This window comes from Ovis canadensis, chromosome 22 (assembly GCF_042477335.2).
Source record: "Ovis canadensis isolate MfBH-ARS-UI-01 breed Bighorn chromosome 22, ARS-UI_OviCan_v2, whole genome shotgun sequence".
NCBI classification, from domain to species: domain Eukaryota; kingdom Metazoa; phylum Chordata; class Mammalia; order Artiodactyla; family Bovidae; genus Ovis; species Ovis canadensis.
Window position 1 is genome coordinate 55,195,884 of NC_091266.1, and position 14,578 is coordinate 55,210,461.

The window sequence follows — 14,578 nt, forward strand, 5'->3', positions numbered from 1 at the left end:
TTATCTGAACAGAGCCTCAAAGACCTGTGGGACCCATCAAGTGTACCACATACACACCTGGGAATGCCAGGGAGGAGGGAGAAAGGGGTAGGAAGAAACTTAAATAATGGTCAAAAACGTACCAAATGTCTTGAAAACTTCCCCAAAGTGTGCCTTAATCTGCTTATCCGAGAAACCCAATAAACTGCAAGCAGGATAAACCCCGAGATCCGCATCTAGACACACCACAGCTCAACTGTCAAGAGCCAGAGAGAATCCCGAAAGGAAAGAGCAAAATGACTCACTAGTGTACAAAGAATCCTCTCACTGGAAACTCACTTCTTATCACAAAGTCCAAAAGGCAGCTGGAGGACTTCCTCACAGTGCTGAAAGAACAAACCCAAGCACTAAGAATTCCACACCAAGCAAAAAGGGGTCGACTTTCAAAAATTAAGGAGAAATTAAGACATTCCCAGATAAGCAAAAACTCAGAATTTGTCACAAGCAGATGTCCCTTACAGAATAACCCTGAGAAATAAGAAAGTTCTCCAGGCTGAAGTGAAAGTAACTTGGATCCCTGTGAAGATCACTGCTAAGGGTATCCACACGGGTAAATACAAAAGGTAGTATAAATGTCTTTAAAGACAACTGCATAAAGCAATAATCATAAATGTGTTGACAGACATACAATATAAAGATGTAATCTGAATGATAATAAAGCACAAAGGAAAAAATGGAATTATGAAGGAGCAAAGCTTTTGCATACTATTATAAGTAAACCAGCATTAATCCTAAAATTAATTCCAGATTATCATAATTAAGATGTTAATATAGCTGCCAAGGCAACTACTAACGAAAAAAAATTTGTGTCATAGAAGAAAAAATTAAAGTTGTACGTTAGTAATATCTATTTCAAACAAAAGACATTAACAGAGGAACAAAAGACATTATATAACACAGAAAACAAATAGCAAAATTACCTCATCAGTAATTACAGCGAATGTAAATGGATTATTCCAATTCAACACAGAGAAATCCTTTGGTTTAAGCTAAACACACCTTGGTTATTTCATCAGAGATGCTATAATCCAGGAACCTCAAAAGGGTCAGATAGATGCGGAATTTATTCAGCACCGAGGGCAGCACGGCTGAGAGAAGGCTGTTCATGTACTCCTCCATGTTTGGTGGCATTAGCTGTGGCTGCAAGTGGATCTGGCAGTCTGCCTAAAAAGAGGAACAGTGCACAGCATTTTCCAAGTTCCTAACCTGAACCAAATTTTTAGGGGATGCTTCAGCTCTATCAGACCCCTGAGGGAAATAGGAAATATGATTTATTATTAGGGGGAGGTCACTTTTTAATATTAATTTATGTGAACTGTAACTACCCAACAATAATTACCAAAGCTAGCCTTTTCTTGGTTACTTATGTTTCCTCAGTGGTATCAGTAAGCATATAGAAAGAGAGTGCATCTCTACAAACTGGCTAATTACAATGTTTCAGATGTTTCCTTCATCATGGAATATGTACTCTGTATCTTACTAAACTGGATTTCTAGACACCACATAAAGCAAATGACACTTTCACTACAGAAACTCACCACTGGGCCACCTCGTTCCCATTCATAGGCAGTCCTCATACATCACGGGTGAGCATGTTATACAGAGCAACTAGACGTCTTTCAAGCAACTGGGTGTATTTCTCATCATTAAAAGACTCAGAAGTAAAGGTGCTCTTCCGTGAAGCATTGAAGTAACCAGGCTGATTAGAAACATTCTAAAGGGAACTCTCAAATATTTCTCACAAAAGATTCGCAGAAGACAGTGGAACAGAGGCAACAAGAACCAAGGTCTGGACGTTAATCAGGCAATTTACAGAGAGCTTCTACTTTCTCTCCCCACGTGTGGGGGTTTCTGCTGCCAACAGCTTTCTTTCCTTGCCTTGTGATTTTCTTTATAGATACGAGGTGTTCATTCCAGAGAACCAAAATATTTAATTTCCTCATTAATAATCAGCAGCCATAATTTTAAAACAAGTTTAACTTATTAAAAATAAGCAGTGCCAAGAAACAAAGCAAAAGTCCAGATCTCTTTCCAGTAACTGCCCTCCACTTCAAAATGACCCTTCGTACCGGCAGGAGCGATCTCCCCTCTGAAGTAATAAAAACATTAATGTTGCAGGGAAATTCCATCTGGTGGTAGCTGAAGTCATAATCCACCTTCTGCCAAGTTATCAGGTTGCTCAGGGCAGTCACATTATGAACACCTACAAAAGCAGGAAAATAATTTTTCAGTCACTTGATTTTAATTACTTAACCAAATTAGTTTTGCTGACATTGATAATAAGACATGAGATTTCTACTGCTTTAAAAAATATGAGAGGCACTGTCCAATTTTCTAAACGACCATTAACTAAGAGGGTTCACAGACAATATTTGTCCAGATAGATAAAACATATTTCTGGAGCCAAGATTCCCTACCCACCCACCCAAAATTTACTATCAAGCATCGGGTGTGCAATTAGACAGAAAATAATTCCCAAAAAAGTAAGATTGCTTTGTATGTGATGTGTCCACAGGGCTAAAATAATCTGGCAGGACCAAAACGGTTTTTACAGAGATGAGGTTACTGAATTCTAATGACTTTCTGATCATTTCTGCCTTAGTTCTACCCAGTCTAACCCTGCTCTTTCTACCTTTACCTCCTGAACCGATTACTAGCAAAGGGGCTTCTGCATTCTCATGTGAGCAAGGTAGAGCAATCTGCTTTCTCATTATTTCATAACGTGTTTCATCACATTCAGTTCAAGCCATTTGATCTTCTAGATATTCTGATTCTTTGGGAAAAAAGTTTAATCACATTGGTTGGTAAAAAAATGTTTTATTAGGTCTTTTCTACAACTTTTCTTTTCAGATAATATAGGACTAAAGGCAAAGCCTCCTGCCTTGCAACCTTTAAAAAGGTTACTTGTATCATGGTACAGTTTTCAGACCATCATAAAACACAGCTGATGTACACAACTTATTTGTTTACCATATAAGCTTTACCTAAATTCACAGAGCAAGCCTTTATCTTAAATATCTGTGAAGTGTGAATCTGCCCTTGTTCACGGTTATATTTTTAGGAAACCATTACCCAGCCTGGCCTCACTGGGACTTAGAGGTGGTGGGGAAACGTCGGTGCACACACCTGGTGTGTCCAGCTGCCCCTGCTCCAGGAGAGTCTCGTCAATTACAAGCGAAGTGTTGCTGGGCAGCTGCAGGAGCCCGCTGACCAAGCGATTGGCCGAATAGTCTTTGTGGGGAATGAACTTCAAATGGTTCATGTTCTCTATAGTCATCTGTAGCCGAAAAGACTGCAAAGAGGAATTTCCTAATTAGCAAGTTTCACTCTTAAGAAAATATGTATTTGGAGTTAAACACTACCTTTTATAAGGAGAGAAAGATCTTACCAATTTTTAAGGGAGTAGGCTCATGGTTTCTGGAGCTCTCAGAAACAAAAATTTCTACATCCTAAGTAAGAATTTCTCTGATTCTATGAGCTAGTTTATTCTCAACTATCCTGTTCAGTATTCCTGGAGAATAGTTTTTATTTTACTAGTGAACCAGAAACAAATCATAGACAACTATATATTGGTATATGTATCTCAAATACACAGAGGCTTAAAAAAAAAAGATATCACCAGAAGCTTGCTAAGACCCGTTTATGGGGTCCCATGAGGTCAAAATCCCGGATAAAGGATCCATTCAGTGTGCAAGAGACCAACGGGTTTATGACAGCAGAGCACAAAAAGCTCACTGATGAGATCTCAGACTTCACACTCGAAACTCTTTTTGAAGAAAATACCACACGGACAGTTTTTCGTTCAGTATCAGAACATCCAAAAAGAACATCCACAGTTATCTGAAAAGGCTGTTGACACAGTCCTTCCTTCGCCAACTACGTTTTCATCTGTGTGAGGCTAGCTTTCCTTCGTATACTTCAGTCAAACATCATGTTACGATAGACTGAATGCAGGAACAGATAAGCCAATCCAGCTGTTTATTAATCCAGACATTACAGAGACTGGCAACAATTTAAAACAATGCCACTTTTATCACTGATTTTTTTTTGTTTGGAAAAAATAGCTATTTTCGCAATTTTACTTATGTTCGTATATAATTGATTTGTTTTCAATGACTATCTTAGTATGTTTTTAATTTCTAACATGGTAAATTGAGGATACAAACAATCCACACAAACAATTTCTCTTTGAGTCCTCAATGATTTTTAAGAGTGTAAAGTAAGTCACGGAGAGTGAGGAATGCTGGTCTATCTGGTCTATTGCTGTGTCTCTTAAGGGCCTAGAAGACACTGAATAAACACTGGTTAAACGAATGATCTACTTCAATCTTTTAAATTTCCAAAGTAAGGTGTGATCAGCATTGCCAGGCACACAAATAATCAGAAGCTATTCCCCTAAGATCTTACCACCACACAAACACTTCATTCCAGATGCTCTGGCAAATAAAGGTAGCTTGACTTTCAAACAGGAATTAAACTTGGGCAGCAGAGATAAAGTTATTTCCTCAACTAAAAAGAATTATGCTCCTACAATTTAGTTAATTGACATTTAAAATTTTAAAGCACACAAAGGATACCAAATTGTACAAACGAACTGGCATCAAAGGAGAGTACAATGCTAAAGGAATCACTACAGTTGTATTAACTGTTATTCAAAGAAATTCACGCTAAGGCAACAAAGGAAAAGTGAAATGTTTAGAGCTAAGTACATTTTACACTATGAAACCGGGCAGGCTTTGTTTCCCCTTAATGAGATCTATTAAAACCTCAAAGTTAAATATCTGGGTTGAATGAAAGACCATTAGATGGACTTTTAAAGTATACTTAGGTTTATAACACGTGTTTATATTGATCTTACTGCTGGAACCAGATGTTGAATAATTCGATATAAGTGTTCCGTGAAGGTACTATTCCGTGGACAACCACTCAAGTTAACCGTAAATTTTCCTAGTGGAAGAACATCTCTTCTTGTGTATCTAGGGGAAAAAAAAGGTATGAACCAATAAGACACTCAGGTGATTTCCTGATCTCCATCAAAAGGCAAACAAAGAAAAATTAGCTTAATACTGTCATTAAAAATAAAGCAGATTACTCTCATCAGCTTTTTTAAAAAACAGAAACAATAACAAAAGTAACAGCCAATACTTAGTGCTGGTACTGTTCTTCTACCACGTGCCAGGTACTGTTCTAAGTACTTTATCATTTAATTCCCAAGCACTCTGAGGTAGGTAATATTATTTTCATTTTACAGATGAGAAATCTGAGGCATTTTAAATAATATGCCAACATTCATACAGCCATGAAGTGGTAGAGCTGGACTTGAACACAGCCAATTTGGTTCCAGCATCTATGCATTCAGCCATTATGTACTACTGTCTCAAATCCTACCTGAGGAAAGATTTATTAGGACAAACATGTTTACTACAGAGTTATTTAAACAGAGAAAAACTAGGGAAGCCTAACATTTAGGGGAAAAGTACAACTGTCTATAATGAAATATACTGTACAGCCATTAAAAGGCTCATGGAGAATTACCATGGGAGAATGTTTAATATTTATTAATGATAAAAGCAAGCTAATCATCTATTTAGAGTACAACTGAGACCCAAGTAGGGAGGCATACACATGGAAACAAAAAAAGCTGATATCATCAGCTACCAAGGTCTGTTAACTGATACCATCCCTAAGTGGTGCGATTACAGACAGCTTCTGCTTTCTTCTTTATGCCGTAGCTTACTGAAGGCACGCACATTACTTTGAAATCAGAAAACAAAGAGCTCTATCGAGGTGAGAGGAAGAGGGGCTCACATCCATGCACAAGTGAGATGTGCACCTAGTGGCCTCACAGACTGTAGACACAGAGCCTCAGGATGTATAAATAGGGGACTTACAGACTGCAAAAATGACAAGACAGCTTGTTTCATTCATCAGCTAGGTTCTATACCTAGTTTTAGCTCTTACATTTAAGGAGATACAATCAAAATGCTACACATGACCCTGAGAAAAGCTGAAAAAAGGAATATCTGAGATTAGGCGTAACAGCTGTTGCACTGAACGAATAAAAACCATCTGGTGATGAAGCCGAATAAACAAAACAAATGATCTCAGAAACCTTCCTCTTCTTTGTCCCTCTCAACGAAACACCCAACTCCCAGGAACACAGCACTTACACTGTAGAGATGAGATGTAATATAAGGTACTCAGCGGCCAAGCTGTCTCCCAGAAGGGCATGAGTGAGGAAGCCAAGCAGCTCTGCTCTGACTGGAGACAATTCGGACATGAAACCGGAAACAACTGCAGAGAGAAGGGCGACCAGATTCAGCAGACACGCCAGGCCCTCGTGCGCCTCTGGCTAAAAAGTAACTATGCAACAAAGCAGTGCACGTCAGCAGACAACTGGCAGGGACGTCAAGCACTGGCCCGTGAGTGATGCCAACTGTCAAGACAGGACAAGCGGCATACCTTTGGGAGGGGCCTCATTTTAATGAAGAGAATTAACACAAAGGAAAGTGGGCAAAGCGATGGTGACCGCTGGAGGAACTTTTCCTGACCACTGAGCACCTGAGCAACAGCTCCACAAAACTCAGCTCCCGCGCTGGGTGAGGCTCTGGGCCACGAGGCGTCACACTTACACTTACAGGTCTTGCTCTCCTCTTTGTTGAGGCAAGCAGGCAGTAAGGGGTTGATGTGCTGCAGCTTCTGGGCTAGGACCACATGGATTCTTGGCACTAAGGAGGCAGGAGGACTGTGCACCCTCTGTTCCTCAGCCGTGTCCGTGCACTCCATCGGGTCCAGCAGCGAAGAGGCGTCCCTGCCAAGAGACGACAGAGCTTCAGCTCAGAGGCGGCCGCTGTACACACATAAAAGTAACATCCGTCTCTGAAAATGACATGGGAACTCAAGCCGAGGACAGTTCCACCTGACTTCTCCTGAGAACAGAAAAATGCTCCTCCTCTTCGTAAACTGTTACATGACAGATTTCAGGCTACCTACACACGTCGTATCATGATAAAGGCGTATGTATGTACATGTGTGCACCAAATGTAACAAAGTGATCAAAAAGAACTTCACCAGTAAGTGGACACTGTACCTCCAGACGTGATGCACTGAGAGGAACATATCACTTTGTAGTTTTCTGCCCAAAATGCATAGCTGGAATCTAATCACAAGGAGACATCAGATAAACCCAAACGGACAGACGTCCTACAGAGTAGCTGGCCTGTACCCTTCAGGGTCGAGAGTCTGCTCTGCCATGTGAGGACACAGCAAGGAGACAGCCATCTGCAAGCCAGGAAACAGGCCCTCGCTAAATGCTGCTGTCTCAACCTTGGTGCCCCTGTACTATGAGAAGTGAATTTTCTCACAGTGTCAAGAAAAGTGTCAATACATTGAAGGACAGTAAAAAAAGAAAAGAAAAGTATCAAGGCCTTGAAGGACAACTAAAAGCTGGAGACTGCTCCAGGTTAATGCAACGAGTGATCCTGTGGATCCTGGACCAAGAGGAAGACTCAGAAAGAACAGCACTGAGACACTCGGTGAAATTTATGGTTAGTGTGGCCGATGGTTAGTGCGGCCGATGGTTAGTGCATTGTGTATTCAAGGCAAATTTCCAAACTTTGTAGCTACACTCTGATTATATACGAAATACAGACACAGCAAGGATTTAGGATATGACATATACAACTTACTCTCAAGTGTTTCCAAAAACTACGTATGTATAAAAATGTATGTATAAAAAGATAAGCAGAAACAAATGACAAATCAGATGGAGCCTAAGTGTTAACAACCTGTAAATCTGAATGAAGGGAAAAGGGAGTTCTTTATATAACCATCCTCCAACTTTTCTCAAAGTTTGAAATTATTTCAAAAGAGACTCACCTTTCATCATTATTCAGTATACTTAGCACAGGATCCACAGAGAGTATGCCATATAACTCAAGAACATCATTTACTTTAAAACAATCCCAGTCTTCATAGACCTAACGAGAGGCCACACAAAATCACAGTTAGGGCTCAATGACGTCAAAAAGTGCATAAGATATTAGCCTTGAAGTAATAATAATCAGAAAATGAACCTCACAGCATCTCCTTTATTTGATAAATGGAGACCAAGGCGGGTAAGGCTCTTACCTGAAGCCATTTTGCTGGTTAGAAAATAACAACTAAAACACGGGACTCCTGACCAATGTCTGTTTTCCCACTGCTTCAGAGAAAAGCTTTTCCCGAAGGATGAACTAAAACTAGAAACATGAATTATCTCAAAATCTATTAACTACACTGAGATGGGGAAAACTGAGTACTACTAACTTTGGACTTCACAAGCTATGCAGTATTAGGAGGACTGACACAGACTTCAAATGGCCATGAGGCTTCTCACAATAAAGAGCCAAACCTTCAAAGCCGTCTGTCAAGATGGACGTTAGAAACTGTCACGGCCTCTTACTGGTGAGAGCTAAAAGCAGCACAGAAGGAAAAACGGGCTAATTCTGCTTCCTGTGCTGCACAGCCGAGGTGCCATTTGACTTAGAGCCATAACAACTAAGAATGGAAATTCTCACTGATTGTTTCTGAAACTTGTATCACTTGTTCACTGCTCACGATTAAAAAACCAGAATGAGCAGGACAGGCGAACGAACTGTTAACAGATTTTCTTCTACCTTATTTTAAATCTAATTGATAAGAAAAGAAAGAATGGTGAAAATAAAGCAGAAATTAGTAACTTAGAAATGATACAGGAAGAATATAGATATTAATTTAAATGCTGTTTCACCTCTATTTGAAATATTCATTTTTTTAAAATGAAGACAATGCTGTGGTAGATAAAATAATACCCCCTCCCCACCATACACATATCCACATCTCACTGGAATCCTTGAATATGTTACATGTAAAAGGGATTTATATAAATTAAAGGACCTTAAGATGGGGAGATTACTCTGGACTGCATGAGTGGGCTTGATCTAATTACTCATGTCCTTAAAATTAGAGAATCCTTCCTACCTACGGCCAGAGGGAGATGAGACTATGAAAAAATGGTCAGAGGGCTGGCTGTATTACTGCTGCGCTGGAAGATGCAGGAAGAGGTCACAAGCCTCTAGAAGCTGGAAAAGGCTAAGAGAGATTGCCCCCTGGAGTCTTCAGAGAGGAACCAGTCTTGCAGCCACTTTCATTTTATCCCCAGTGAGATTCACACTGGACTTCTGGTGTAAAGCCTCTAAGATGATAAATTTTGTTATTTTAAACCCCCTAAATTTGTGGCAATTTGTTACAGCAGCAAGAGAAAACTCGCTAACACAAATGCTAAGACTTTTCTGTTTTAATTTCTGAGACACTTAGCACATCTTTGTCAGCATCAGAGCCGTCAAAGACTTTTCTTACTTTCACGAGGCATGCAGGACCCTTCTCTCCTGGCAATGGAAAATTCAGATCAAAAGGAGAAGAGAAGTTTAGGGAGCTCAGCTGCTGTCCAGAAGAAGCTTCCGTTTCTAAACGTTTTGGCTCGCCACTCCATTGAAGACCACCAACATTCCCTAAATTCAAAGGGACAGCATTACACATCGTCATTTCAAAGGCTTCCTGGAGATAAAGAACATTCCTAAACAGCCTTTGGAGTTTGACTGAAATGATATATTTCTGAGCTTGCAAACTTCAAGTTGTTCCCGTTTTAAAGGAAGTAACACACATTAGAAGCCCTTTTGACCTGTAAAGGTAACAAAGAAGATCTGGAAGTGTGGTCACCTTCCCCTGCAATAGAACGGCAGCAGACTCCTGCCCTCCCCCATCAAATCTCCTAGATGTGACTTTAAAAGTTAATATTTAATAGGGTTATTTAACGTCTTTGACCCTCCATTGAGTATATGGGTCTACAGACAACAAAAACACTTTGGTAGAATATATTTCTTTCTACTTACTAAGCAGAATAAAACCACATAGCAATAAACTTATTTACTAAACAACTATTAACTTCCACTCTGTACCAGGAGTCAGACTAATTGTTGGGCCTTCAAAGATCATTTAAAGATAGCTTGTACCCCTAAAGTTGTTACAATTTAGGACTGGTAACTAGTTAGAATTAAAATATAGCTTGCCACGCCACACTATACTGCTCAGCAATAAAAAGAATAAGCTACTGATAAAAACAACAATTTGGACAGACCTCAAGGAAATTATGCTGAACGAAAAAAGCTAATCTATAAAGTCTATACACTGTATGATTCCATTTATATAACATTCATAAATGACAACATTATAGGGATGAAGAACAAATTAGTCGTTGCCAGTAGGGAGGCAGAAAAGCAGATGTGATTATAAAGGGCAACGTAAGAGAGCCAGGGGATGAATTGTTCTGTGTTCCGACTGTGGTAGTGGTCACATGAATCTACATATGTGATGAAACTGCACAAAAGTAAGCGCATATAAAAATGTGAATTCTGAATAACGTCTATGGACCATATCAATATCCATTTCCTGGTTATGATATTCTACTATAATTATACAAGATGTTATAATTATATAAGATGTTGACCCACTTGAAACTGCATCAAGGATATATGGGGATCTCTCTGTACTATTTTCTTTTGTAAGTGCATGTGAATCTATACTTATCTCCGAAACAGCTTAATATATACATATATATACACAACACAGTCTGATAGATTGCCTAGAAACCAACAAACAAGGTTAAATGGTAGTCTCTCAGTTGTGTCTGACTCTTTGTGACACCATGAACTGTAGCCCTCAAGGCTCCTCTGTCCGTGGAATTCTCCTGGCAATAATACTGGAGTGGGTTGCCATTCCCTTCTCCAGGGGATCTTCCCAACCCAGGTATTGAACCCAGGTTTCCCATATTGCAGGCAGATTGTTTACTGTTTGAAACACAAGGGAAGACACAAACAAGGTAAAACTTTACATAACTAGTGCTCTCAAATGTATTCAAAAGCCCTGAAGTATGACATTCAAACAAAATGGGTAAGAAATAGAAGCATCGACAGCTTAAATGTTAAGGAAGAGAATTACCATATGCCCTGGATTCTAATATGTATTTAGGTTATTGTTATGATGCACTATTAATTTTAATAAACATCTGGGAGTGAGTAGAGAAAAAGAATACTATTATATTCACATGTATTTGGTGTAAAACATTTCAATTTTAAAAATATTAAAATATGCCTTAGCTTAAAGACATACAGTAATATGAACTTATACAGTAGAATAATATATGGTTAAATGAAACTCAGTAGTAAATCTCTGTCTACCACTGATTGCTATATTTGCTCTCTCAACCCACTCTTCAGATTAAATTAACTCATTTGTTTTACTTCCTCTGCCTTTAAGAAGTGACAGGACATAAAAGGAGAAATAAAGACAAACTTATCTACCTGGCATATGAAGGAATTCACTGCTCATAAAAACTGTGACTGGCAAATCAATAATGATGTATACCAATTTTGAAATTCTCTTAGAAAATTTCAACTTTTGGTTTCCTTGTATAATCAGAATTACTTACGTTTTAATTAATATTTTAATACATAAACTACTACAAACCTACTTAAATAGAACAAACAGAACTGTGACTATTCTAAGGGTTATTTGCTTTAAAGTTTAGGCATAAGTAATCCAGCGTACCAAAACTTCACGTTTTTCCTCCAATGTGCTCAGTCTTACTAAATTAGAGCAAAAAGAAATTAAGAAAGGACGTTTCCAGATACAAGTAAGTCATTTTTAGGGTAGACTACTAGGCTTTCATATTACTTAAAGTTTGAGATAAAAAATAAATAGGAAGAAACACAAAAGCCCTTTTCTAGCTTCCCAACTTGAGACCCTGAACACGTGACAGCAGAGCAGCCTCTTCCAGGTGAGCCTAACTGCTCAGTTACGGAGCACAGACTGACTGACCAGAGCGCAGCCGTCAAAACTCTCAGAACTGTGTGTAACTCTGCTAAACCTGAAAGCAAAGTTGCCAAATCACTGCCAGCTCCTAGATCTACAGCTACACGATAGAGCTATGAATTCTAAATATGAATCCATGGCAGGAGAGCGGAAGTCTCCGGAAAGCGGGATGGCACACGCTACCTGCTTGTCTGGCAGTCACGTGCTGGTCTTTCTGTTTACTGGGCTGCAGATCCATATCTTCGTCATCTTCATAGCTTCTCTTGTGCCGGCTGGGGGTGTAAGACGTTGAAGGGCTGACTCGAGCTTGGTTGGCATTAACATAGGCGTTAAATGAAGGGTTAAAGAAAGATTTCCATGAAATGGGGAATATCCTAAAATTATGCTACCTCTATGACTAATAAAAGACTACTTCTATTTTGGTAGCTTACTACTTACTACTTTCGTAGCTTGGTTAAAATAAAAATACTTTTTTAAAAGAAGACTGATGTATACAAAAAAATAAGCTACAAGGATATACTGCATAGCACCACAAATATAGGCAATATTTTATAATAAATATGAACGAAGTAAAATCTACCAAAATTTTTGAATCATTATGTTGTACCTGAAGTTAATACACTATTGTAAACCAACTACACCTCAATATATTAAAAAAAAGAAACAAGAATTAAAAAATTTATTTTTTCCAGCTAACTTCATTGAGGTAAAAAGACTAATCTTGAAAAAAAAGAAAATGAATTGTTATCTCTTCAATTAAGAAAATTATCAGGAAGCATTCAACACATAAGAAGGTTCAGATAAAGGATATTTCTTTTACCCACATAGATTCTCCAGGCACTGGAACACAGTAGAATGTCTGTCTCTCCAAAGTAGTAGTTCGTGGAGAGTTTAAATCAACTTCTTGCTGAGGCTGTGATGTTCACAAAATTTTATTTATTAAAAAAAATTAGCAACTGTGTTTTCAGATTGTTTATAAAAATCACAGTAAATACTTCATATGGAGTTAATTAACAAGCGACTAGTAAATCTAAACTATCATTTTTGAAATGAAAACTGACATAAAATCACTTCAAATGCAATCATCAATGCAGTGCGTACAGCCTGAGACGGTATGTATAAGCAAGGTGGGCAGCCTGAAATGGTATGTATAAGCAAGGTGGGTTTTGTTTCTTTCTTTCCTTCCAGGGCCAAAGTCCCCTTTTCCTGGTACGGTGCTCACTCTTACAACTCTTCAGCAACACAGCACAAACTCTTGCTCAGTGTGTCCAACTCTGCAACCCCATGGACTGTAGCCCACCAGGCTCCTCTCTCCATGGGAATTGTCCAGGCAAGAATACTGGAGTGGGCTGCCATGCCCTCCTCCAGGGGGTCTTCCCGACCTAAGGATCGAATGCAGGCCTCCTGCACTGCAGGCGGATTCTTTATTGTCTGAGCCACCAGGAAAGCCCAATTAATACTGCAGCTTCCTTCAAATCCAAAATACATAATACCCTAGGCTACAAAATTAAATCCCTAAAATAAACACAGTACTTTGTTAAACTTTTTTCAAAGACAACACTCATGGTAATCCCACTGTCTCTCTCACAGGAATGCTATCAACATTAGCCAAAAGGAATTTAATGATACACTTCTTATGATGTTACTCTGAGATGAGACTGAAAAAAAGAAATTATTTCAAGACACTCATATTACTTTTATAGCACACAAAAAAATCCCTTACAAGTAAACAGAATCTATATTCTATCTTATAAGAGAAAAGCAAAGAAAGAAAGAAAGCCAGAGACACCAATTGAGTCTGAGATGGTATGTGTAAGCAAAGCGGCTTTTCTTTCTTTCCTTCCAGGGCCAAAGACCCTTTTCCTGGTATGGTGTTCTTACTTATGACTCTTCAGAAACACAGCACAAACTCTTTGCCTTTGGGAGTATCACAGATGGACACCCTCATCCATTTTATTCTCCAATTTCCAGATGTTGAGATTACTGAGTTAGAGAGACACTGCATTACTGTGTACTAGAAGAAAAACTGTGTATTAATTTATCAGCTTAATGTAACTTAGGGCTCCATAAACAGGAACGCAGGATTATAAAGTTGACTCATTAGACTCAGCACAACAATGTATTACCATGTCATGGAAATGCCCTTAAAAAAGACACTGGGAGACTTGGAGGTCATCAAAAGATTAAACGAATTCATCTTTCACGAGTCCATTACTCTAAGAAAGTATAGGAAGTTATATTTCATTCTCTATAGAAACCTTCCTAATTAGGGCCATTCTTCCACACAGATCAGCCTGCTGAGCTAGAATATTTATTCTAGGATTTTGTCTTCTTTCTTCTTCCCTTTCCCATTATTGATATGTAGGAGAGTTTCTATTACTTCCTTTTATCAAAGAAGGCTTAGGTTTACTTTTTTCTTCCCAGGAAGAGAGGGCAGGATTTAATCAAATTTAATGAAGCACATGTAGGGGGTTCCCTGGCAGTTCAGGGGTTAGGACTCCATGCTACCAGTGTAGGGAACTAAGATCCCAAATGCTGTGCCACGTGGCCAAAAGAAAGAAAAAAAGGTATAAAAAATTAAGCGCATGCAAAGCCCTGAAATAATATTCTTTCATTTTTCTTCTACTTTTAATTTTTAAAGAACTTAAGT

At 38.8% G+C, this 14,578-nt stretch overlaps 1 protein-coding gene across 2 annotated transcripts in view; it reads right to left on the minus strand.

The window, feature by feature from the left end:
* Positions 1-14,578, minus strand: part of MCMBP (minichromosome maintenance complex binding protein) — a 38,094-nt gene that overhangs the window by 4,290 nt on the left and 19,226 nt on the right. Inside the window, exons 5-14 of one of the 2 annotated variants that reach the window (XM_069567319.1) lie at positions 12,740-12,841; positions 12,112-12,256; positions 9,418-9,569; positions 7,918-8,018; positions 6,678-6,850; positions 6,210-6,333; positions 4,898-5,015; positions 3,166-3,331; positions 2,109-2,242; positions 1,039-1,203 (exon numbers count right to left, since the gene is read on the minus strand). In XM_069567319.1, coding sequence (XP_069423420.1) covers positions 1,039-1,203; positions 2,109-2,242; positions 3,166-3,331; positions 4,898-5,015; positions 6,210-6,333; positions 6,678-6,850; positions 7,918-8,018; positions 9,418-9,569; positions 12,112-12,256; positions 12,740-12,841 — 1,380 coding nt within the window. Of the gene's footprint in view, positions 1-1,038; positions 1,204-2,108; positions 2,243-3,165; positions 3,332-4,897; positions 5,016-6,209; positions 6,334-6,671; positions 6,851-7,917; positions 8,019-9,417; positions 9,570-12,111; positions 12,257-12,739; positions 12,842-14,578 lie in introns of both variants that reach the window. The other variant, XM_069567318.1, reaches the window with a different exon arrangement.